This window comes from Passer montanus, unplaced genomic scaffold (assembly GCF_014805655.1).
Source record: "Passer montanus isolate IOZ18808 unplaced genomic scaffold, ASM1480565v1 scaffold55, whole genome shotgun sequence".
In the NCBI taxonomy this organism is placed as follows: Eukaryota; Metazoa; Chordata; class Aves; order Passeriformes; family Passeridae; genus Passer; species Passer montanus.
The window spans coordinates 4,342,073-4,369,251 of NW_024370485.1; the positions used below are offsets into that span (position 1 = coordinate 4,342,073).

Sequence of the window (27,179 nt, forward strand, 5' to 3'; positions counted from 1 at the left end):
ACGCTGGGAAACAGCCTCGCCCAGCTCTTGAGGAGCCTCTGTCAGAGAGCAGCCTCTGTCAAAGCAGCATTGTTTTGACTCAGACTCTGGAGTGCACTGTGGCAGTCTGGTCAGGGCCAGGCCTTCATCCTGCCTTGAATGTAAACACACATGAGGCTTCTCTTACCACATGTTTTGGGAAGCATCAACAGCTCTTGGCAAGCAATAGGAAAGATGACTGAGAGGCTGCTGGCATGCTGCTTAACCTGATGTCATCTTACAGTCAGACTGCAGCTCTGGGTGCACGCACTTAGTCGCGCAGAACACACAGCTACCAGTCACCACGCTTTTGTTATGGCTAAAAAATTAAATTAGATATGTTTGGCTGGAGAGTTCTCCCTCCCTCTCAGAACGGTAATGTTGCTTTCTTGCTCCAAATGGCAAGGCAGCTGCTCCCTCAGAGCACCCGAACACCAGGATATATCTGTCAGGGAGCAGCAAGAGCAGGGCTGCTCCTTAAAGGAAGGCGAGGCAGGAGCCAAGAGGGAGCCTTACTAGCCAGGTCTCAGCCCACATTGCCAGAGGCGAGCCAGACAAACCCAGAGATGATGGCCAGGCCCAACCAAAAATTCAGGTCAAAATTCTGTATAATGGTGATGGGATAGGTTCTGAGGCCAAGTCACAAAGTCAGGGGAAAGGATTAGATCCAGTGCCCACCAGACAGGTCCACAGTGACAAAAAAATAAAAATAAAAATGAAGTCATGAAGTTAATCCATAGGTTTAGATCCAGTTCAACTGACTTGATAACCAGACAGGAGTAGGGCCACAAGAGACCAGCACTCCTCCAATATGGATCAAGCAAGCAAGGAATGCCCAGGGCTGAGCTTAGATGGAGCTCCTGGGCTCATGGGTGTGAGCTCCAGGTGAGGGGTCTCAGGGCTATTAGTGAGGGTCATTAGTGTGCTCAGGGCTCAGCTGAAACTTCATTTTATTTTGTGTGTCAGACAATAAGCTAAGGAACATCAGGCTGAAAACTGTAGATATCTTAGGAAATTCCGTTATCAGGGTTGATTGAAGCAATTTTCTTTGTTTCCTTTATCTGTGCATAAGTCCTTGATTACTGATCACATACTGACTTTTTTCCACAAATTCTCTGCATCATTTAACACCCAGTTCTGACTGAATGACCTGTTACCCCCTCATAGGTTTTGGTCCACTGTTCTGACACTATTCATATGCTGTCCTAAGGAGTGAATTATTCTTTTACCCATGAGCATTTCAGTGGTTCTCATTGCTGAAGTTTCATAAATAATAAACAATGCACATTCAAAGATTACCTTCCAGCTAAGGGGAGATTTTCAGACTCATCATATAGGTGTAAATTTGACCTAGCAAGGGATTACATTCAAAAGTACTGTATTTAAGTATCTTAAGTGAGATATCTGAGATTTTGGGGGTTTTTGTCTGTGTAGCACTATTTAGATTTTTATGTAATCATAGAGAAGTTTCAACTGACTTCAGATGCAACAATGACTACCTGGCATTTGGATTAGTAAAGATAAGGGTTGTTAGGCCACAGAGTCTGACTTCCTCTGTTTTACAGACCAATATATAATTTAATTAAGTTATCCTGTAATTAGTCAAATACTTCAGGATTATCCAAGGAATAAAGCAAGTAGCTAGGAAGGCAGTTAGTCACGATTTGAAGACCTAAAGAGATAAAGAGCTGATGATTTTCTTGGTTTGATTTTGGAGTGATGATTAATTATTTTCACTGGTAAAGCTTTATGCCAAATTCCTCATATGAATCTGCCTAGCTTTGTCTCACAGATACAGGTGCTTACTTTACTTTTCTCCACTGAATTTTAGATTCTTTTTACATTTGGTATTTATTCCACAGGAACATATTTGTAACCTGTTTTCCAGTCATATTTTAAAAAGTTTGAAAAGTTTAAGAAGTCAGTTCTTCCTTTCCACAACAAACACGAGTCCAAGGTGTCACTCTCTGGAGTTCATTACAGCAGGACTGAAAAATTTTCAAGTTAGTTTTCTGTGTCCAAAACTAAGGAAGTAAAAAATTGAGAGATAGAACATTAATTTCTACAGAGAACTGTGATTTAAAGGATTTTCTCAGAATTTTATTTGGACTGTTTGGCACACTTAGGGACAGAATTCAATTCCCTGAGGTGTTTTTCAGCTGCCTAAATGATCAGAGTGCCCTTTCTTAATCTGCTACTCCCTGACACATAATTATGCATTTTCTGACTTCTGGAAGAAATGAAGCAGGGGTCCTGCAAACAACCTCTTCCTTAAGTCCAGATTTAGCCTCAGAACAGGTCTACCTGGTGGACCCTTCTGAAGGGGACCTGTGGAAAAAATAGCTCACAGTCACGTAATTAAATGCTGATTCATAAAGCTTATGTACAAGGAAGGAAAACGAAGTTTGTATTTCCTAAAGTTTGGGTGCTTAACTTTTTGACCTTAATAAGGTTCTTTTCATGTAATGTATGGGCATGGCAATCCCTAGGCTTACCACAAATCACACTGGAAAAAAAAATACCTCTGGCAGCTGTATATTGGTACATGCATGACTCACCAAGGTTGGCACTTTGACCTGAACTTCATGAAGAGCAGGCATGTGTTTGCATTCATCACCTGTGGCCATAAGGACATCTTTGCAAATATTTTCTGCTGGCAGAGAACTAGTAACAATCAGGACATTTAAAATCCGCTCTGGACTCTGAAGAGAAAAGGTCACACTGGAGACAGGCTTTCCTTCCCTCTTCCCTTGAGTTCATCTGTATCTACATTCTGGGTCTCTCTGATGCTGGTCTTTAGGTAAGCCCCATTCTCCTCATGTAGTTGGTTTTAATATCTGTCTTATTCTTCCCTGTCATAAACATGGTGCCCACTAAGTCCTAATATTTGTCACCAGTGCCACTGGCCTTGGCTGACACATCCAGTGCCTTTATCCCTGGCTCTCTATCCATGCTCCCTCCCCTCTCTGACTCTGCCTACCTTCTTGTTTCTTCACTGAGACTCTCTTCCCAGATATCTGTTCATTCACAGTGCACCCCTTTGTTTCCAACTCTCCCCAGCCCATCCCAGTTTTCTGTTTGCCCCTTGATCCCTGTGAGATACCTGCCTTCCATAAAATCCTTGTCAAGACCTTGCTCTCCTTTGGTCCATAATTCCTTGCCCAGCTACTCCTTGCCTTCCTTATCACTGCACACCAGATCACATCTCTGCTGTCTTTCCTTATGGACTCTTTGTCCCACTGATCCCCATATATTCTGCTCTTGTGTCCCATTCTTATTCTCGCATGGCATGGCCAAACTTTACATCTAGTTTCCTCCTTCATAGCAGTCTTTAATCCCAGTGTCATCAGCTGACTTTTCACTGTTCCCTGGACAAAACCACTCCTTCCCAGAGCTGATTCTTGTTTTTCCTGTGTTTAAACCATGGCATTCCCAGTGGCCCCGATGTTAGCCCAGCACAGGGAGTGTGGCAGGCCCCACACGTCCCAAAGAAAGGGACAGAGGTGCAGAAACGTCCCATGCAGTAGCACATCCCATCAGCTCCTCGTGACCACAAACTGGTGTCTGTCTGCTGACAGCTCTCACCATGCTGTAAATGCAGGGCAGTTTACTTGCCTTTTATTGAAAGGTAAATTGCTGTGAATTACCCCATTTTATGCAGGGTAAGAATGAACAGGGATAATTGTTATGTATCAGTTCACACAAAGTAATATTCTTCCCTACATTTATTTGTTCATGTTTCCACACCCACAGACTGCCTTGCTTCAGTTCAGTAGCTGCAGCACGTGTAATGCAGGGGAAGATCTCTGTGAGCCTCTGTACTTCAGAAACCTGCTTAGCACAGGGAGATGTTTTGATACACTTGGGGTAGGTCTTTGGCAGGACTGTGTTTGGCAGGTGCTAACTGCAGGTACCAGAAGTTTGAAACTTGACCAAAGTGACAGTGACATGAAGAAAAATTTTTATAATTATTAAAAAATTCTGGGACTCCTACCCTTCATTGGCTCTTTTCATAGCTGAAGTTCTCAGATTCACAAGGTGGCAGTCACAGATATTCTTCACTATGGGCAAACCAACTCTTCTTTTGTTTATGTGTGTCTGAGTTTATGTCTATTAAGCCTTCTGGTTTCCTTGAAATATTCCATCTATTATTCTTAAGGGAAGCACTCAGGATGGAATATTCCATGCTGAATGGTCACCAGAAGGAAGAATTTTTCAAAAGGTAAACCAGTATCTTACAGTAAGTTGTAATCAGCCACAGACACATCAGGCAATGCCATGTGTCCATGAAACCTGCTTGTAGAGGACAGTGTTAAACATACATACCATCCACAGTGTATATATTGACACAGTGCTGTCTGATGGAAACAAAGAACAAATTGTAATTGCATCTATGCAATCTTCAACAGAAACATATGTGGCGATGATGATGATGCTAATAGTAATAATAATATGCTGACCACATCTATGCAAGCCCAGGAGTGTTTTCAAGCACGAGAGATTATTATGTATTAGTCTAGCATAAAGCTGGGCTGAATGATAGGAAACGTATGTTTCTTGGTACTTGTGCTTGCACAATGGTATAAAAAGAGTCCTGACATTCTATAGGTCTCTGGACAATTCTGCTATTGATGTGCTGTGAGTCACTGCAAACAGACCATCGTATGTTTCTGAATCACTTCCTGCTCAAGGGGTTCCTCCACTTCTTCCAGAGATTGTGTGTTGGGGAGGAATTCAGTGGGCTAAAGCCCTGGAGACCTATTCTAAATGCTTTCCCTTTCCCTTCCCTTCTGTGCAGCCGAATGACTCAGACATTCAGGGGATGACACCTTGAACCAATGTCACTATTCCCTTATTGGGATAGGAGAACCTTATGAGGAGACCAGAAGGAAAGTTAATTCTTTATTTTATTTTAAGGACATCCTTTCTGTTTTCTTTATTTTTATTGTTGGCATTTTATGGTTTACAGGAGATTTTTAGGGGGATTGGGTTTAGAAGTTAGGAAATGGTGCTGTGATAAAACAAAGTTGTTTCAGCTGTTTCCAATACAGCTGCAAACTGCTTTTGCCCCTCTGTCCCAAAAGCATTCAGGCCAGACCACAGAAACGGTCCTTAGATATCTAATTACCTCAGCAGTCTAATTAACTTTCCAATTATTAATAGTTGTAACTAGCTTCATTTAGATTCCCAGAATATTTATACATGCTTCTCTTAGATCTGTTGATTTTTCATTTTTCTCATAACACAAGAGTCTTTAAGCATGGCAGAAGATACCAGATAGGTCATCACAGAGTTACAAGTTTTGTGTGATTTTCAATGTCACATAAGTCCCACTTTGCATAAAAAGTATTGTTGATTGACTGTTTTAGTGCATTTTCATAAAGAAAAAAATCTGCATTTAACGGAAATGTATTCTTCTCCTAGTGTTTAAAGTGCTCCATTTTCATTTGACATTTCCACTAGAAAATACTGTCTTGATGGCATTTTTTCACAAAGAGATAAGCCATTGTGAATTGCTGAAACCTTGCATTTCAAGTGCTTTTTAGTTTGCTTTTCCCGAGTTATACTGGACTGATATGTGATCTTTTGGCAAATCAGTATTGTGATGAAAGTACAATCAGTTTCTAAGTAATTGCAAAATTATTTTGACTTCAAGAGATGCTTATCCTGAATGCCAGCTAATGGAGTACTTCCTCACTAAATGGCACTAAACAGTAGTCCTGAGTGTGCTGTGCATGTTCAGAAATTATTTAGAGCTATCATGTCTGAAGGAGGTGCATTTCACTGGGGCCTGATTTTCAGTCCATCAGTGCATAACATGGGCCTGTCATCAAGGCAGTTGCTGCTTTCAAAATACAGTTCTGCCTGTGCACCTTCTCCGACAAAAACATAGAATGCCAGATTCATTTTTTTAATAGATCATCTGCTTTGCTTTCATGAAGGAGTGGATGGTTCCAGGACCTCAGTCCTTAAAAGTTTGTTCTGCCTCACCTGTTTCTTTGTAGATGTGCTAGACTTTAGTTTGATCACTTTCTAACACTTTAGGCCTTCTTACCTCTTCAGATTTTTGATGAAGAAGACCTGTGTAGCTGACAAACCACTCATCTTCTGCAAAATCCTATAATTTAGCAATGTTAAATGCAGGTAACAGTTAACTTCCTTACATCCTTACCCTTTCCCACTGGGTGGTTTCTCATTTTAATAATGCTTCCTACCAATCTGTTGTACTGAGTGTAAATTTGGACTAATAATAAAAAGTCTCATAATGTTTCATCACAGACTCAGATCTGCTAAAACTGCAGTGCTGTGTTAGCAACTGACTATGCCACATGAGTAGACTTAGCAAAAATGGATATGATCACCTTTATGGCTATCTAGTAAGGCTGCCTCTGAAATAAATACTTCATTTCTCCAACATAAAGGAATTTATGCCAGACTGCATCAGCTGACCAACTGTTCCCATGCCATGGGAGTTTTCACTTGACTGGCCTGTGATTTCAGTAATTGTGACAAGCCTTAACAGGTTCCCTTTCCCTTGGAAGATATCCTCAAATTATTTTTCAATTGTTTTGATCTTCTGCCTGTTTGGTGAGTTACCTCTTTAATGAAATTAAGGGAGTGGCATGTTTTTATTCGTGGGTAATTATTTTCTCTTGGTGTGATTATAAATTGTACTTCTTCCAATTTGCTAATTGCCCATGAGTTTAGTCACAACTCTAATAGGAATTAGCTCACCACGCTAAGTCCCAAGCTCCATTTGTTTATGGTCAATTGCCTGTAGTTTTGTTTTATATGCTAACATGCCTGTTCTGGCAACATTTCAGCTTGTAGCAGTGTCATGTTCAAGACAGAGGCATTTCCTTTGCCTTTGAGCAGGTAGTGCTTTAATCATCTGCAACACTGCTCACTGGTCCCATGAAGTGTTGCCTGCCATGTGCTATTGTCCTCTTTGTGCATGCTGGGCAGTGTCTTGGACAGAGATAGAAATTACCATGGTCCTTGAAGGTTTTTCCAAATACATGTCCTTGTCCTGACTTGTGGTGTTTGTAGATCTGTGTGCAGATTTGTGAGGCAGCTTCATGCTCAATATTCCATTCTGCTGCCACTCTGCTGTCTTGTAATGGCATCCTCTGTGGCATGAGAGTACTGTCCATATTGTGTAGCTTTTAGTCTGAATTAGGTCATTTCCTTTGGCTGGCAAATTTTAATGGCATTTCCAAAAAATAGCTCTGGCTCATCCAGTAGATTTGGCTGCTTTTTCTCAAGTTCCAGCCATGTTTGCTGTCTTCCTAAAGAGTCAGCTTCTCAAGATCAAGGAGTTTAGATTTTCAAACCCCTGACAATCCAAAGTTCTGCTGTCCTTACCCCTGGTTATCTTACTGCTTAATGACATATGGTTCATTTTTACATGGAAGCCAGTACTCTTCAAATTCCTGTGTTGCAGCATCCTGGTGAGCCATATATATCAGGCTTCCTTCAAAACTACTTGAAGCATTCAGTAATCCAGAACCAGCTATTGTCAAAAATAAAGCCACCTCTGAGTGATGTAGAAGCATTCACCTGAAGAGTCACCTACGCATAATTTCCTGTAATCACTGAGTAGTGGCCACAAGGACACAGAGTGTCCACACTTCCACACACAGTCACTCCAGTTACCACTTCCCAGTATCTTAGAGCAAACCTGGCTCCTCCTTTTCCAGGGACCCCAACGTCTCCTGGCAGGCAACAAGCCCTGTTTAAATTTTTCAAGTTACCCTCCATACACCCAGAGAGTATCAGCTCCAGTAAGGTGAGAATTTTTTTTCCATTCAGAGAATTTTCTTAGTTTTTTTTTTTACCTGTGGGCACCAGGGCATTAGTCAAAATCAATTTCATTCAACCAAATCCACACAATATATCCTGTAAAGGTATATATTTGACCTGGTCACTGACACTGTCATCAGTGGGGAGGAATACAGGTATTACTGTGGAATAGCTATTCTCAGCCTGAGGTAAGTATCTCAGGTGGTTTGGACAAACCAGGTTCTGAAACCTTCAACTGATCTCTACTGATATTAAACTTTGTCCAGGCTGGCTGCTGCAGATATAAAAATGAGATTCATGCGTGTCTAATGTTGGGTGACAAGATGAGTATGACGCTGAGAAGTGTGACAGAAACCTGCTTTAGTAATTTTCTCACTCCCAACCCTTCAGCTTAAGTAACACAAACCTGGACTCAAGAAAGGGATCTATCTATAACCTTTAAATGTCTTCAGTCTTTAATCATGGAAGAAAAGCAGAGTGCAACAGGGGCAGTTTCTGCTGGAATGGATGCAGTAGCTGGAAGGATGCAGCCACCAGGTTCCAGTTTGCCAAGTCTCTGCTTCAAAATGCAATCTTAGACATAATCTGTGTGCATCAAATATTACTCACATTTTCCTGACATTCCTTACAGACAAAAAATTCGTGTAAAATCACCCAGTGAAAATCAAAGCAGGATTTGTGTCATATTGGCAGCAATGTCACAGCAAGAGAGAGTTGTGCCTTTTCAGCTCCATGGACAAAAGCCAGAGATCTGCCAATTTTCTAGTTTCACTTTAAGTGTGGGAAAGGAGTTGCAGAAGAGAGCCCAAGTTAGTGAAGGCTGATCTACATACAAAACATGCTCTGGGCAGACTTGCAGTTGTTCGGCACGTGCTCTGCGCTGGCAAGGAGGGACAGCATCCTTCCAGCCCAGCACCCGGCTCCAGCTGCTCCACTGCCATCCCCAGGGGCAGCTGCCTCAGGCCCAGTGCTCCCTGTCAGGCTGGTGATGTGGCTGTGCTGTGGCAGGGGAGTAGCTGCAGACACGGGCTGTGCTTGTGTCATGCATTGCAAGAGTGGTTACCACAAGAGCTGCCGCCTTTTGACCCTCCCAGTGAATCTGTGCTGGCCAGGGCTACGTGGCACTAGGCAGCCCCTGCAAAATGATCTCTTGTTTGCCTGGGAATGCCACCCCCATTGATCACTTTCCAGCTGGCTTGTATTGATTTAGCTTAATTCAATGCAAGTGTTTTGCACGTAGAAAAGGCTCCGTCAATGTTCCCATGAGGTCTAAATCAGTTCTGCTGTCTCTTCTTGCTATTTGAATCCTATTGTCACTCACGTGTAGCTTTCCTGCACTCACTACATGCCTATTCCTGGGGGAAGCAATTGCCAGGGGCTTAATTTTAGAGAGGAATGCTCACCCTGCTGTCTGGGAATGAAGCCTGGTGTAGCCAACTTCAAAGACTAGACAGATTTGTTGCTGAGTTTGAAAGACATCTTTCCCTTCACTGGGATTTGCTATTGTATCCCTTTCTGCTCTTATCTTCCCTTTCAGGATATGGGAGAGCTCAGGTACTTTCCAGACTCTTTCCATCTTTGGACCCTTTCAAATTGCAAAGGTACTAGCAAATTCTCAGTTCTGCCTCTTCCCCTCTGCAGATTGCTGAGATGACTGAGGATGTGGTGGATTTGACGGAATCTGTGCTTAAAGAATCCATCCTTTGACTGTCTGTTTACACAGAGCCCTGGCACTCAGCACAAACCTAAAACAAGGCTTATTTTTAATTCTAATGAACTAGCACAGAAGGAGAGAGTTCTTTGCCTTCTTCCTTCACATAACAATTTTAGTCCTAATGTAGGACTCCACACCAAATATAATAGAAGGAAGAATTATTTTTCCTGTGTGCCTGTTGTTTTTCTAACAAGCATATGTGTTTGTTTATTTTTAGATCATAAAATGCAATTATTGTGTTCTCTGAAGTACACAAGTAAAATTTAAAACACGTTGAGTTGACTTGCTGCTTATTTTGTGTTAATTAAACTATTCAATGGGAAGGATGTTCCTAGTTAGGTTGCTTCAGTGGGATCTGGATTTTATTCTTGGCTCTGCCACAGATTGCCTGTTTGATTCATTAATCTCCCAGTGCTTCAGTTCTTCATTCCCCAAATGAAGATAAATCTCTTTCATTGTCTCTGTTTTGACTATAAATGCTTGAATCGGGTTGTGTTTTGCACAATATTCACCATAATATACTCTAATTTATAAGCATATATATTGATAATAGGTCATCTTGTCTCCAAGAAAAAGTCCCTCTGCAAGTTCTTCCCAACGCATGGATTTGAAAATAACTATACTTTCCACCACACCCAGACAGGCAATGTCAGGGCTCTGTCAGACCATGCTCAAAACTGAGTTTTCATCAGTGTAAACATGCTGATCTCGGGTTTCCAAATCCTAGGCTTTTATTCTGGAAGTTAAGAACTCAACTTCAAGAAGAGCTTCGTTCTTTCATTTCATGCTTAGACTTCATCTAAGCTAAGGAGTGTATGAAGTCTCATCAGAAGTGTTACTACAGGTCAGGTCCAGACTTGTGGGTTAGGTAACACAGAAACTCTGGCTTGAGCACACTTAGCCAGTGTGCCTGGGAAAACTCCATGTCATGTGAATGGCTGAAGGACCTGCTTCACTCTGGTGCTTTCTCACATCTCCACCTGCCAAGTAATCAATCTCAGAATAGCTTACACTGGGAGGATCTACTCCTGGGCATCCCCAGGATTTACTTCTGACTAGCCAGGTAGGTGTTTAGGAGCAGTGACGATTTTCTGTCACAATGCGGTGCATACTCATTTGTGCTGACCATCTTCCCGCTACACCTGCACTCACCTGCTTTCCTGTCTATTCACCAGTTGTGTTTTGCCTGGATTGTTGCATTCTGGTTTTGCACAATGCCTAGTGCATTGAAGGTCTCAGCCCTAAGCTGGCAGCACTGAAGCATCAGTTACCAGAGGAGCTGCCCTCTGTTTGCAGTCAGTGCTGGCTTTAGCTGAATCATTTTCTCAAGCTGATTGAGTCCATTGAACCCTAGATCTAAGCCCTTATTTCTCCAGATCTGGGAAACTGGGCTATATTTGCAGTAAAGAGGGTGAGCAGGGGCTAATGCATGATGGGATTATGTTTTTCTTTTATCACCTGACAGCACTCTGACAGACTGCATTTCACTGTCATCTGCAGTCACTACAGACCTTTGAAAAAGCCCATGCTATCTATGAGGCTTCCTCCCTTCTTGCTGCCTGTGTCTCCCCAAGCAGTGTAAAGGGTCAGCCCTATGATCTTTCCACCTGCAAAAAGTCCCAGTGCTGGCACACTCCTACACACTGAAACTCCTTTCTTCACTTGACATATATTGTACCATGCTTTGCAAATGTGAGGCACATCTAACATGAGGTTCACAATGGGAGCTCTGAGTGCCAGTGCTTTGACTGCCTGGCAAGCTGGGCTTGGGCTGCTATCTCACAGAAAAAGAGGAGTTCCAGCCCTCCACTGCTGCCAGAACACATGCTGGCTTTTTGCCTCACACCCCAAATGGATTTCCACTAAATGACACACGTCCCATAGCCAACCTGGGAAGCAAAGTCCCTGTCCCAAGCATGACCCAAAGAGCCAAAGTATCCATTCTCTGCTGACTCTTGTGGTCGTGTTCACATAGAGGAACTGGTGAGGAATTGCAGTAGCACCTATAATTCTTAATGTCATCTGAAGTCACTATAAACACCATCCCTTTACAAAAATTTCCTGCACAGTTTAAATCTACACTCCTAATTACTGTATATATTTGCCCACTGCATTTTAAGCTGCATGATGCAACTCACCATGCTCATGAACAACACAGACCTCTCTTGCTGGCTATTGCTTGGAAAGTTCTGGCCACCAGCTGGCACTCCCAAGACAGACCAAACTAAGGAGGCTGAATTAGAGGTCACTGAGGTTCAGAGCTGGTTCTGTTTGGACCTGGCTATTTAATTCTTCATGTCGCTGGTTCCCATCAATAAGCTGCAAGCAAAGGAGAGTAGTAGGAACCAAGGATCAGGGCATCCATGGGCATCAGCCTCCTGCAACACTCACACTGAATTAAAGCAAATAGCCTCTGCTTCATCCCATTTAGGCAGCTCCCTAACAATTCACACCTATTCCATACAGCCATTTCTGTCTTCCTACTGATTCACTGAAGAGTTCCCGCTCACTCTTTCCATAAACTCAGCATCCTGTCTTCTGTTGAAGTTACAAGCCAGATGTTAGCTTAGCCAGTGATTAATACTTTGAAAAGGTCAGCTTTGAATTGCACTGCCAAGTTCACCCACCTCTCTGGGCAATTCCTTATACATCTTCTCTCCCCTTCATAACATATTTGCAGTTGAAAAATATTAAAACTGATATACTACTTTATATCTTGAAATCACATTGAAAATAATCTTGGGTGTTGGGAAATATTTTAAGGCTGTACTTGGAGAAGAAGAACCTGTTTAATCCCTTTCTCACATGGATTGCTTGTAGCTCTGAGAATCTGATCTCTGGCTCTCTATGCAGTACTGAGTACCACCTAATCGCATCTCAACCAGACCACTGGATCTAAAGATGTGAATTCAATATAATTAATGTCATCTTTTGGTAGGGACACAGAAGGTTTACACCAAATTTTACAAATGAAGGGTCCTTATTCTCCCTCCCAAGCCAGACTTTGTAAGCTTGCACAAGGAGTCTCACCGTGTTAAACATTAACACTGTCTTTGTCACATACTGCACAGCTTGTCCCAGTTCTGTCTGGACTTCTATGTGTGCAGCATCACCAAAGAAGCTCTGCTCTTCATCAACAAATACAGAGTAACCCTTTTGATAGGTAATATTTTAGAAAATCTGATCTTGGATCCTCTCACATAGAGAAGTACATTTAGGAGTGGGCAGATTTTGCCTGAGTGTTTTGTTTCTTGTTTCTTTTGAAGTAAAAGAGGAAATGTGGGAACCATTTCTAAATTGCCCATGCTCCAGAGTGACAGAAGAAACCCAGAAACAGATAAAGACCGACAGCTGGAACATATTGTGGTACAAGGAAGCAATTAGCTTATGGCATAAAAGAATGAAATCACATATAGAAGTAATTTGTGTCTCCTGGCATTACTTGGCAGCCTGGAAACTTTGGGGCAAATGAGGTCCATGGTCCTAGGCCAGTGCTGGTGTGGCATTGAGATGTGCCACCCTAGAAGAAAGAGTCACAGCCTGTCCTTAATGACCTCATTTGAGACCTCACAGATGTGTGGGAAGAGACGACAGAGAGAGGAAGGGGTCAGCAGCTTCCCCCTCTCTCTGAGCTTTCCCAGCACTGCTCCAAATTCCTGAAAAAGCTTGCTTCTCCCTGCTGTGGGGACGCTTCAAGGCAGCTTTGGTCCATGTTCCCCTGGGATCTTGCACCATAAGCTGGGTGAATGGCCACAGTGTCTCAGCTGTCCCTCTGCTCTCAGTCAGCCTCAGCTTTGGGCATGAAAGACCATCTTCATATGGATTGCTTAAAAGTTACATCATTGAGCAATAAAACAGTGAAAATACCTCAGGGTAGGAGAGGAATTTGAGATAAACATTCTTTACCAGATATTGCAAAAGAAAGTATGGCCTCATCAAAATGAATGAGCTGCCTCCCATTGCCCTCAGTGTGGCTGGAGCTCCAAGCCTTACGTGTGCGATGCCGTGCTGCCACAGTGATGAGCTCAGGACAGCATCAGCCACATTAAGTCAGACAGCTGGATGGATGGATGGATGCAATCAAATTTCCTGCCCCAGTTACAGTTTTACCATCCACAGCCCCAGTTTAATCAGTGGTTGTACTCACAGTGGGATTTGCATTCACAGGACGGATCCCGTTTACCACTCCCAGTTTCGGAGAGCTGGTTAATCCTTCCATGGGGCAGGGTTTGCATATCATGCCTCATAAACTCCTGGTGTGAGGGTTTAGGAAGAAAGGACAGGATTTGTCATTAGCACCCTGTGAGCGTGTCTTCGCAGCAGGCACAGAGATAACCAACCACATGGCTTCACTCCATTAACTTCTCACAGGTGGAGACTGAGGTCCAAAAATACACAGCAGCAGCCAGATCCATGTAGGCCAGCCCCGTGCTCACTCCCAAGAAAGGTCTGGGAACAGAAAGACCCAACCTATCCCTGCAAAGGCCATCTACATGTGGGTTTTTTTGCCACATCCATCCAGCCCTACATCTTCCTGCTCCAAACTGGTGGGCCTGCTTCATGATGTGCTTCATGAGCCTATCAGCCCAGAGAATCTCCACACAGTGCCCCACCGAGGTTATGGAAAAATTTGCTCTGTACAAAGAAAGGATCAGAGCAGCATTTGTGCTTTTGGAAACCCCTTCCCCCAAGGACTATTATTATCCCTGTTTGGTGCAGGATCAGTTTAAAATAATTTCACTTAGAGCGCTCCATGGAAATCCCCTGCCAGTCAACCTCCTCACGTGCTTTTTGTTCTGAGAATCAACAGGCCTCAAAGGGCAGTCTCAGAAGAGGCCACATCTGTACAGAGTTTGCTTTCATCCCCACAAGGGTTCCCAAACAATGCCAGTGCCAGCCGGAGGTTTGCTGAATGGTATGAGAACCAGAGGCTTTCTTTGCCTTCTGTTCATCCATTAAAACCTTGTGAGTCAAAATACAGCAGGCACAGAGATAACCAACATGGCTTCACTCCATTAACTTCTCACAGGTGGAGACTGAGGTCCAAAAATACACAGCAGCAGCCAGATCCATGTAGGCCAGCCCCGTGCTCACTCCCAAGAAAGGTCTGGGAACAGAAAGACCCAACCTATCCCTGCAAAGGCCATCTACATGTGGGGTTTTTTGCCACATCCATCCAGCCCTACATCTTCCTGCTCCAAACTGGTGGGCCTGCTTCATGATGTGCTTCATGAGCCTATCAGCCCAGAGAATCTCCACACAGTGCCCCACCGAGGTTATGGAAAAATTTGCTCTGTACAAAGAAAGGATCAGAGCAGCATTTGTGCTTTTGGAAACCCCTTCCCCCAAGGACTATTATTATCCCTGTTTGGTGCAGGATCAGTTTAAAATAATTTCACTTAGAGCGCTCCATGGAAATCCCCTGCCAGTCAACCTCCTCACGTGCTTTTTGTTCTGAGAATCAACAGGCCTCAAAGGGCAGTCTCAGAAGAGGCCACATCTGTACAGAGTTTGCTTTCATCCCCACAAGGGTTCCCAAACAATGCCAGTGCCAGCCGGAGGTTTGCTGAATGGTATGAGAACCAGAGGCTTTCTTTGCCTTCTGTTCATCCATTAAAACCTTGTGAGTCAAAATTAAGAGGACAGGAGTGGGAGCTTTAGGAGGCTGTGGTTTCTCACAAATGCCTAAAGCTAAGCACTAATGAGAAAGTTAAAAAAAAAGAAAAAGAAGTCTGCAACCCATCACCAGAGCAATGCCACAATTAGAGACAAATCCAATGTGCGTTTCTTTACATTTATGATGTAGACAAAGTAATTTAACTAATTAGGGCTGTCTACAAAATGCATATGAAATAGCACTCTGTCCTCAAGTTGCAGTATCAGAGGTTCTTGCTACTGAAGTCAAAAAGTGCACAGATACATAGCATGGACACCTGCTACTCTCTGAGGATGGAATTAGCCAAACCACTTCTGTATGGGAAGTTTTGAATATTTTCTTTATTGTCCCACCCACAACTGATGGATGAAAACCAATCCATTGAGAAGTCTGCAAGGATACAAAACTCTCTTTATTTACAAAACTATCTTTGATTTCACAGTTTAAGAAATGAAACCAAGACAAAATGAAAAATCCATTTGGCTTCTCCCATTTGAACCTAATTTTTTGCACATTAACTTTACAGCCTTTATGTAAGCCTAAACAGTTAAAGTATGATTTATCTTCTTTGCAAAAGCAAACTATTTTCTTTGTCTGTGCAAAGATTTGTTGTTTAAAAGGTACTCCTGCTCTCCTGAAATTTGATCTGTGTATTTTGATAGCAACAGTTTGTGCAGCACAGAAACTCTGCAGAGAAGTTCAGCTGCTGCGTTACTGAGGTGCTGACACTACCTTCATGAGAATAAAAGCCATGACCTCAACAGAAGATTTCAGCAACTACTTTTGAAAAATAATTTAATGGCACAAAGTTTGATGGGAAGAAAAGAGGTAGAATTGTATTAAAGAAATACATTTTTAAAGAAACCCATCTTTCCAGACTAGTTTCAGACTTTGTGCCTGGTTCTACCTCCAACCAGAGTGCCTGGCATGAGCTCCTCTGCTGAACCCAATGCCCTTTTGGGCACATCCCCAGTTACCTCCATGTGGGTTTCTTCTCACATTCCAAAATCCTACCTGGATCCCACAACAGCCTCAATACTGTGCCTGGGAAAAAAAACAAACATCTTCCTGTACTGGGCGTGAACCAACTCACTCACATTTGTCTCATTTATCCCTGAGAAGTGGAGATATTGCCTCAGAGATGAAATCAGCTCAGGCCTCCACCTCTTTTTCCAGTAAAGGGTGAACCCTTTCTCTCTAGACAAACAGAAGGAGTGGGCTCACAGAGACCACAGCATCCTTTGCTACTCCAGGCTTGCCCAAGGTAAAGAAGAGGGTCTATGTGTTACTCCAAAAGGAATTTCTCTGCTTCCTGCTTCTCACCATTCCTGGCTGCTGCAGCCTGTGGTACATCAATGTGTGCTCAGCGGGGGAAAAATGCCGCTGGCTGAGGTGGTGGTTGCGAGATGAAAAAGGCTGATCCACACAGTGGTTTCTTCTGTCTTCAGCTGAATGCTTTCACTTCAGGAACCCCTTCCTTGTTACAGCTGGGAAAGATGTAAACAGAAGCCAGTCCCAGCTGAAAATAACTCTGCCTGTGTCCTGTGTGGAGCCTGCTTGATCTCCCTTCTGCTTTTTATTGCTAATATCAAACTAGGTTGTCTCTCAGCACTGAGTTCGCAGACAATTAGGCACAGGTCACCCACAGTTTCTTCTGCTTCACTGGGAGCTCTAGTGGCTTTATCAAACAGGTGGAGCGGGATTGTATCTTTTCTCATGGAATGAGATGCAAGAAGGAGACAAATACCTAAGTGGTGCCAATGTGGACCCATTGAAGCCTAGATAGGAAAATGTATTTCTCAGCTCTTGAGAGGTTTCAAGGTTTTGAATATCTCCAAAATCCTCAAGAATGAAACATGGAGAGATTAAATGCATGTCAAAAAAACTTCCCTTTTGCAGTTTGAAAGCATTCCATGACCCATTTGGACTGGGGATGGGGGAAGAAGTTAATTAGTGCTCATTCACTGAATCATTGAAACATGATACTTCCACCTTTCAAAATATAAAATTTGCCCCCTGGGACCTCATTCTCTTTCCCAAGCAATTGCTGAATTTGGAGAGATTGTGAAATACAGCCCTTCCTACAGTTTTTGGCTCCTACTGAAAACATGTAATTTGAAAGTTCCCAAGAAATCTCAACAGACACAGAGCTAATTCAAACATGGGATACAATGGCTGCCTTTCATGTCCTCAATGTCTCCGATGTGAGCCAAAAATTAGTCTGGATAAACACAGAAGATTTTTATCTGGAGAAAGAAGCTTGAGACTGTGAAGCACAAGAATGAGGATGTAGGAAGAGCAGAGCTCATACCTGGCCCCCACCTGCTCTAGGTGCCTAGAAAAGACACCACAACAAATTCAGGTTAAGAAGAGTTGTTGCCAGTGTTTAACTCCATGTGCAGCCCAAGAAGGATGTAAATCCATGGAACAGGATTTACTCGCCACATTTATGTCCCAGAGCACAAAAAGTGGGGGACGTGTATTTTACTCCAGTCCACGTTAGCAAAGCACTTGAATTTCTGCATGAGCCTAAGGGCTCAATAAGCTGAAAATGTGATCTAGCTGTAAAACAGAACAAACTGAGCTCCTAGTTCAAACATTTCTCATGTGAGGTAATACCTGACTTTCCAGGTCAGCGGGCAAAAGAAATGTGGTGTAAATATCTGTGGCTGTGAGCCAAAAAAGGACCCACTGTGAATTCAGCCTGAGAAAAGTAGTCAATGGAAACTGTCATATGGGAATGGTATGACATCTGGGTGCATGAGATAGACCATTTGTGTGTACAACCAAAATGAAACACTAATGTGGGAGCAGACAAATATAATACATAATGCAAGATAAGAACTACTCTCCTGCTCAATCCAGTGAGGCAGACAGAGGCTGTATTAGCAGTAGCAAACCACACAGTGCCAGGCTCATTCTCCAGCAGCTCTGTCATGGCCCAGCCACAGCTGTGTTATCAAGCTCTTCTGGCCTCCAGTATTCTGTGGGGCATGTCTACAGACGTATGGTGGTTCCACGTTGTTCTTGGGAATTGCTTGGGAGAAGCTTATTCATAGAGACAGAATATGCCAGAGGTTGGTCTAACAATTTAACAGTACAGGCAAATCAGGGCCAGTGTCCTTGCTATGTCATTGTTCTATTTATTTGTATAGATGTGGGATGAGATGCCAGCTGCCAGGTGATACTTCCCGTAATCCTCATTCTTCTTTATGTCCAAAGTCCCTCCTGAGGCATTAATCAAGATTATTAACTGTGCTTTTAAAAAAGTATAAAAAAATGGATCTTTCAATCCGACTGTGCCTGGTCCTCTGTGCTGCTATTTCTATGGCTTTTAGTGCTGAAGAATGGCAAGAAGGAAGTGGTGATTCATTGCACAAGAGCTTTCAGGAGCCCAGAGTGTATTTCAGATATTCCAGTACCCCATTGCCTGCACCAGGCAGCACCCATGGCTCATTGCTCATGCCAGCATCTGACATGGCAACGCTAGCCGAGTCTGCACGGGTCATTGCCACTTACAAGGGCATGAGGCTTACAAGAAAACTTTGGAGCCATTTCTGTGGCAGGCAGATATTTCTCAATGAATGTACTAATAAGCCCAGGACCTGTTTCTCATTTTACACTGACATAACTGCATTGCTCTCAGATGTGCTACAGAAGGCTGTGAAATCACAACTGAACCCTTGGAGTCATGTGGGGGTCTCCCAGCTTTGCAGTCGGGACACACAGCTTCCCTGTGTGTAAAAGTCAGGGTCAGAACCATATGCACTTTGTCCTTTGGTGACAGAAAAGTACCTGCAGAAGACTGTGTGGTGAGATTAGAGACCAGCAGTAACTGGGTCATGATTGGCTTCAGTAAGACTTGTTGCAAAAGGTTGTTTTCCTCCGTGAAATTTAGGGAAGTTTGTTCTCTCCAAAGAAACCCCATGCTGCCCATTTTGAAATCAGTGAGAATTCAGAGTTTTCTCAAAAAAAAGAGACAGTCAAACCTGCCAGGTGAAGAGAGGTTTGTTGGCCAGTATCTTGTGAACCTCAAGGATTCTTAGAAGAGTGATGGCTTTAAAAACCCCAGCATAAATTCATAAAGCATTTTATTTCCCATCTGTCTCCTTCTTATATCTTTTACCATAGCTTAGATGCTACAGTTAACAACTGGTGTTCACAATCTCTTCCTTTTTGCTATGTCTACGTGTGGGATAGAATTTTCTAATTAGAGAAAAATACAGCAAAGGGCACACAATTCAGGTCAGGGGGAAAAGGAAACAAGAGTTTCTTCTTCCTTTTCACTGCATCCCACAAAAAATATTTGGACAGTTTCTCAACATAAGGACTTGGGAGAATGTATTCACTGTCCTAGTAAAAAAGGAAAGATAGGCTTTCTTAAAGGCACCACTGCAAAATAGCCAAGTGAACATCATGCATTGAGAAATTATAGAAATGTTCTATGTAGTCATAGAACCTTTTAAAAACCTACTTGTGATTTGATATGTGGTAGTGGGGATTTGTCAACCAGGACTGTTAGATGTATGTGTGAGTACAAGCACACACATTCTGCATTTTGGGGGTTTTTGCTGAGCATCTGCTTGTCTGGATATGTTAATATGATTCTCACACTGGAAGTTCCAAAGGAATGATAATATCAAATGCTCACACTCTTATTCTCCACTAGGGGAACCCAAATATATTCTGTCTCAAATAAAAAAGTTATGTAACATTAGAGGTGGAATCAATGACAAAATGTTCCGGTTTGTGCTTACCCCTTTTTATTCACTTCCATGACCCATTCTAACCACAGAAAGTGTTAGGAGCCCTGAAACATTGGTTTGTGGTTTGTTTACTCGAGGATGTGGGGATTAAGTCATGCTGCTGTTGGGTTTGGGGTTTTTTTTCTCTTTTGTTGTACTTTTTTAAAGCAATGGGAGAATTACAGGATATTTTTTACCACCCTGCTGCCATTTCATCCATCAACTGCCTCACTGCTTCAGATCCCACCTGTATAATGCTGTCGTGATCCAGCTGTCATTGAAATCCTTCCATCACAAGCAGCTCACTGCTCTTCTCATCATACCCCCATCTCCTCCTTCTTCCTGAGACCTTTGCAGATACCTACTCCTCCTCAGGATTTACTTCAACTGTCTTGAAAGCTGTCTTGAGGCCCTCCTTCCCCAGATAATGATTTTTTTTCTTCATTGTGCTCTAACTGCAGTACAGTAATCAATACACAGGCGTGTGTCTTACAGGAAACCATATCACGTGCAGCCCTGATCTTGCCAGTGCTGATCTTCAGCTCAAGTTTTTAGTAAGATAGTTCCATAAACGCAATGACATCATGTCATGACATCATTATTTTCCTGTGGGTTTGAATCAGCTTGCTTGCTTTTACAGGAAATTATATGTTCACAGTTCCTTCATCTTAATTGACACCAGAGAAGTGCCACACACGTTACTTTCAACATTTAGATCTCAAGTGCATGAACAACATTCCCATCATCTATTAGGTACCCACCCAAAACAGACTTTGTCATCATACAAGTGAAAGCAGCTAAGTAAACACAAAAATCAGGTTTAGAGTATAAAAGAAAAATTCAGAATATTACTTTTGGGGGAAGGGTGAAGGCAAAATTACAATACCTTGTGCTATGGGGCCTTCTGGCCTGGTTGAAAGCACTGGATGCTATGGCAATACAATACCAATGCCAAGAGACCAAAAGTTTAATTACTCCATCTCCCACCACCTCAAATCCCTCCTAATACGGGGGAGTTTTCCTCCATGATGTAATTGCAGCCTGTGCTATTCATTTTTGCATTGATTGGAAAGGTTTTGCAGCAGAAAGAATAGTTCTAGAAACTGAAAGTTCATTGTATAAAATACACAAAACTATATATAGAGGAAGGAAATCAAAAGACACATTGTACTTTGTTCGTGGACTACAGGACAGTACAAAAAATCACAAACTAAAAATCAACGTCTCTCTTGAGAGTCTCACAGGTTTCATAGAATCATCAAATGTTAAGGGGTGGGAAGGGACCTTAAAGATCATCTATCATCCCTGCTGCCATGTGCAGGGACATCTCCCACTAAATCTAGTTGCTCAAGGCCTTGTCCAACCTGGCTTTGAACACTGACTGTCTAACATTCCTTCCTTTAGATCAGTTTAGATCAAACTCTTTCCTACTGCTCCACGAGAAAAGAATAGAGAAAATATTCATAAATTTAAAAGTACTGAAGATCTCATTATTTCTTGGAAAGGAGGGGCAGAATGTAAAGGAGATAGTGTCACAGTTGACAGCCATGATGTCTTCAAATAAAGGCTAAAGTGTGTATAACATCACTCATTTTACACACCACTGCCAAAACTGATAAAAGTGCAAAGTCGTCTTTGCAGTGACAATAAACACAGAGCAGAGACCTGAAAATCAGGGGCTGAAATGGTACACTTTGGGCCATCGGTGTTCTTAGTTGGAAATAACCTTTTCATTACTCCCTTCACTACTACCAAAGACATGGATGAGTTGCTAGTTCAGGATTCAAATTGCTGTTTGACTCTTAACAGGCCTCTACAGACAACAAGCTGTAGACATTTATGTAATCCTTGGCACATCAAGGCTTTGCCACAACCTCTGGGAATACATTTGTAAGATTTTAATTCAAAGGGTTGAGTTATGCATATGAACTAACACCCTGCATATGATCCCTGAGCTAGCTGCAGTACCACAGTCCCATCCTAAGACCTGCCAACTTCATCTATAATAGTCCTGTCAACAGTTCATGCATATTTTAAAATTATCAGTGCTTTTCACTATTTTTCCGAGAAAAGAGGAGCCTTTGCAACACATAGAAAGACACAGATATATGTCTTTGCATGATTTCAGTAAAAACATGCTTTTCTTATTAAAATGTGATGTTATTCTGCAATTATAATAATCTTTTTTCCCAGGAAATTTATGACTCAGTATGTGTAAATACTAGTCTCAGGGGTCTGCCCTTGTGGTGGCTTTGGCCACCTGCAGATCTTCTCCCTGTGTTTGTGTGTGAATTGCATCAGAGTTGTGTGTGTAATAGATTCTCCCTTCTTTTGGCTTCCCTGTCCATCTAGGTGCTTGCCAAGTGTGCTGGCTGGCCACCTTATTAGCAGCAAAAATGGGACTTGAGTCCCAGCAAGACTCTGGTGGAAGCTGAAGGTCTCCCTGTTGACTGCAGTGGTGTTCAACCACTTCCACCACTTCAGAAAGGGCTTTCCAGTGGGTGGTTGTGGACTCTGGTTGCTTTAGTCCTGAGGCCTGTGAAGAGCTTTTGATTACACTTAACTTCAGCACACGCTAAGGGCACTCCACTGTCACCAGATAAACTCATTATATAATGCAGCTCTGCGCATGTGCCGTGCCCTCTTGTTGGTTCTCCCATAAGGCAGGTTCATGTATGTGGAAATCTGATGGGTTTCCAGCTGCAGAGGCAGATTCCTGGTTACCCATGCACCAGCATTTCTCTGGAGTCACCGCTTTCCCAGCGAGGCTACCACATGCTCGGAGTCTGGATCTGTCTCACCTCAAGCTCCAAGTGCTATGCCTAAGCCAATCCACATGTGACCCCAACATGCTGGTCACCCCCAGGTGGGATGAGATCAAGCCTTAGTAAGAAAGCTGAGCTCATGTTTCCGAGAAGCAAAGAGAAAGGGAGAAGTTTGTGCAGCACGTTGTCATTGTTGTCATTGCCGGTGGTATTTTCCAGACTAACAGTAAACTTGGGTTGTTTACTGGATCCCAAACTTTCTTTGCATGTATACAGGAAAACAGATGCTTCCCACTCCCGGGCCCCATGCCCGAGCAGGCTCCCTCAGCAACATCACAGGCAGGGGACGAAAAGCAGGGCAGCAGAGACATTGCTTCCTGCCTCTGTCTCTTTGAGCTGATGATAGAGCATTATCTACCCCGCACACTTCTCTGGCCTCCTTGCCAGGCTATCAGGCAGGCTCACAGCATGCAGTTTGCTTTTCCTGCTCCGTAGGAACAGCTGCTGCCTCTGCTTCCAAACAGGGAACAGAGGCCAGGGCTTGCAAGCACTTTGGCTCAAACAGGACACATGGGGCAGGGATGAGAGAACTGGGAAGCGAGCCACGTCTCCCAGAGCCTGAGCAGGTGGGTGCCCCAGCTACTAGGTTGCCTTTCATCTTCCAGCATTAAAGGCCTGGCATGGTCCATCCAGAGCCCTATCTTCAGAAAGCCTCAGATGCAGTCTTCCAATTGATGCGTTTGTGCCAGCATAAATTAAATTTCAGGCTCTTACAATGAATTAAAGAGGCAAAGGTAAAATAGAGGACAAAAGCATGTGCCTGGACATATAAGTAACTATTTGACTTCAGGATGGCCACTTGTCAGTGTTTTGCCTCTTCTTCTGAAGCAGTGGTGCTGGTCCCTGCCTGTGCCAGGACTGTAATTTATCGTGCCCTTCTGTGGTCTGAAGAAGATCTTTCTTCAGCTTTCTGCCTGAAGAAAGGGACACAGGCTGCTTGAGGACGTGATGCACTCACTGTTCCCCTCTCCTGTGACATTTCTTTATACAAGCAGCTGAATAGCAAAACATATCAGTGTTCATTACTAATTTTGTTATTTATAGTGAGCTGCCACAGATGCAGACTGCACCATTCTATCTTTAGGGCGTAGTGCCTGCCTGTCCGTACAGACAATTGGTAATTAGCACAAGAACAAGTTGTTTATCTATTCTCAAACATAAATAAATAGGAGACCCATTTATCCATCAAAATTCAGCTGCCTCCCTTTGCCAGATCTCCAGGTTAACTGCTTAATGAATAGAGCTCATCGCTTCAGACACTTAAGCAAAGATAAAAGTGTCTTTAAAGGAAATTAAATATGCAATAAAAAATAACCAGCTATATACTGAACAAATAGCATTTAGATCACAAGAATCATGAGCACAAGACAAGATGAAGGGAACAGGGATGCCAAGCAGAGGTGTAGAATTGGACCAACCAGTACATAGGGGAAATGTGGTGCATATATCCTACTTATTCCTGTCATGTGCACTTCCTACAGCCACCCAGCTCTGAGCCAACCACTCCAAGTGAATCCTTGCATGAGCATGAAACTGGAGAAGAAGAGGCAGATTTTACTTGCAATTCTTCAAGTAAAATCAATCCCACACGTGCTCTAACATGACCTTGTATGCCTTGGGTGGGAGGACCCTTCCCAATGGAAGCACCACACAAGCCAGGGAGAACATATGACTTTTTCTATTTTTATTGCTGATCCAAATCCTTCTTTGTTTTCTTTTATTCACTATACCCACCCCTGAAAGTAGAGAAGAACAGACTTTATGAATAGATGGACTCCTTGAGTTGTGCCTGAGTGTTAGCCCCACTTTCTTCTCTCCTTGTCCCCCCACCCTGCCTGTGGATAGGAGGAGTGCACTCCCTATTAAGGCCAAAGCAGTCCATGTGGAGAAGAACAAACAATCCTTGTCTTTCTCACCATTCAGGTGTTTTCAGCATCTGAAAGTGTTCACTTAAGCTTGCAAGTGCAACAGTGTTTTACATGCATATGGGTGTACACAAATCCTTATGTACAGAGTGGGAAAACTGCTATCACACAGCAGAAGTGGGTCAGATCTGAGGAATTCTGCCAGGCCTCCATTTTCAGTCATGTGGGATCCAGTAAAGTGCTATTTGCTCACTGCCCTACTATCTAGGCAAACTTTATTTGGCCTTCTTATTATCTAGTTTACAGCATCCAGGAAAGGGGTAAAAGGGGGTAAAAGCTACTAAATAAAAGAAAATTATTCCAAATACAGTGGCTGGGGAAAAAAAATAAAACAAAAAAGCCTAATGAAAGGGTCCTTTTGTCTTTCAGCTCACAACTCCAAATTTTCCTGTAGTGGTCAAGCTGGGACATGCTCATGCTGGAATGGGGAAGGTAAGTAAAAGAAAAAAAAAATATATATATATATACCTGGAAGCAGATACATATGTGGCTCAGCATGCCTGTGATTACACATGGCATGTGACCAGCCAGCCAAGGGGTTAAACCTCCCCACAACCTATCTGGGTCGCACTGGCTGTTCCTGTGGGAGAAAAGGCCTTTTTCCGCTGTCACGCACTTGGAGACAGGCAGTGGGATTGGGTTGGAGGCTGTCTGGGATGCGGGAAGGGGGGTTGGTGAAGTGTGGGGGAAAAGCTGGCTGGGCTGAAGTCATTAGGCTTGTCTTTTATACATTTTCTCTTCTCCTGAAAGTGGTAGTGTTGTTTATTCAAGCACCTGTAAAGTGCAGCTACACCCCATAGCACTCACAATGAGGAGCTGTGGCGCTGGGCTTCTTGAGTGCATTATGATGACCTTATTCAAAAAGTGGGAGCCCTTCAGTTATTTTTTTCCTCCTTGCAAGGAAGAACAAGACCTTACAAAGCAGAGTGGCTGGTTGCCTGCCAAGGAATCCTGAAAAACAGTTCACTACCCAGAAGGACCTGTTTGTTTTTCCCAGGCTCTCTGGGATCTTTATTCTCCCAGTGAATTAGCAGCCCCTGTTTCTTGGGGTGACTGGGCTCCCCTTTCAGTGAGGCATCACCAGCACATTCCTGCTGCACTTGGGTCTCCTCTTTCTTGCATATATCTTTTCAAAAGACATCCCCTATCTGTCTAAAACTTGGTTTGTTCAGAAGTACAAAATTGAGGTATCATCTCTGAATCCAAATGAGTGGCACATGAACTTCGTAACTGATACGCCTGTCACGGTGCCTCCCTAGAGCAGACAGACCTTCTCCTGGCCTCACATTTTGCCTGAAAAATATATATAGTTACACCAAATTTAAACTTGGTACAGTTTGTTTGCTTGTACTCTGGAAACAGAAGCCCATTCTGGCTTGCTGGATTGCACATGGAGGATCTAATAACTTTTCTTGCTCTGGTTGCAATGTCCCCCTGTCTGGACAGTAGCTGCTGGGGAGCAAGTGGGCACAGATCCCTGTGCCCGTGGTGGAGCTGGCTTTCAGCATCAAGGAACAAACATGTAAATATGCAGGAAATGTTGGTTAATATATTGGTGCTGTCTATGTTAAGCAGGCAGAGGTGTCATTGAATTAGAGTGTGTGCAGACAGCCTAGAGGTGCTTGTTGGGAGCCACTAACTTGTTCTTAGGAAGGGTTTAATTAACAAAAACCAACCAGGACAAACCAGGAGGAAAACCTTTCCCCTGAGACCCTGCAAGCCTGCCTGTCTCTGACTGCTCTGCCATTTCACCTGTAATGCAGGGCTTCATGTGTCTCATGCACCAAGGGTCCTTAGTGGCTGCAGAAATGAGGGCAGAATCAGAGAGAATCAGAGTCCAATCTTAATAGCATTTCCAGACAAAACTCTCAGCAGAACATTTAGCTATTGTCTTCTGCACCACACACCAGATCTTCTTCCACCTCATACTTTCCCTCCCTTTTTATTCTTTAATTATGTTGATTTTTGCTGTCACAAGTTAAAGAGGAAGAGAGTTTCTATTCAGACTCCTGGCACAATTGTACTCAGAGGTACAAGGAGGGTATGTAGGAAATCATTCCAGATAAGATAGGCTAATAGCCAGCATCTTAGAAGAAAGAATTGGTCTGAAGCCAAGTTTACTTTAGTCCATTATGAAATTAGTGACCACTAGCAAAGTCTGGATGTGCATGTGGGCACAGAGCTTCAACACTGCTGTGTTCAGTAGATGGGGAAGGTACAGACAGCAAAGGTTGTTGACCTTATGATTTTAGTTTGGGCCCTTCTCCAGCCACAAGCAGCCTGAAGGAAAGTTGAGACTGATTAAATTTTCTCTCTTTAGTCTCACTGCATTTCATTGCACAGAGGAAAAAAGAGAGAAAGATAAAATAAAGAATAGATCACTTGGTTTAAAACACAAGTAACAAGAATTTGTTTCATGATTTTTTTGAAACAGTAAGGTTTAAGCCCAAGCAGGACTGACAAAAGAAACCACAGAAAGTATCAGAAGAAATA

At 43.0% G+C, this 27,179-nt stretch overlaps 1 protein-coding gene across 1 annotated transcript in view; it reads left to right on the forward strand.

Annotated features, from left to right (window-relative positions):
* SYN3 (synapsin III) overlaps positions 1 to 27,179 on the forward strand; it is a 196,978-nt gene that overhangs the window by 133,554 nt on the left and 36,245 nt on the right. Inside the window, exon 9 of the mRNA XM_039725534.1 lies at positions 25,056 to 25,118. Coding sequence (XP_039581468.1) covers positions 25,056 to 25,118 — 63 coding nt within the window. The remainder of the gene's footprint in view (positions 1 to 25,055; positions 25,119 to 27,179) is intronic.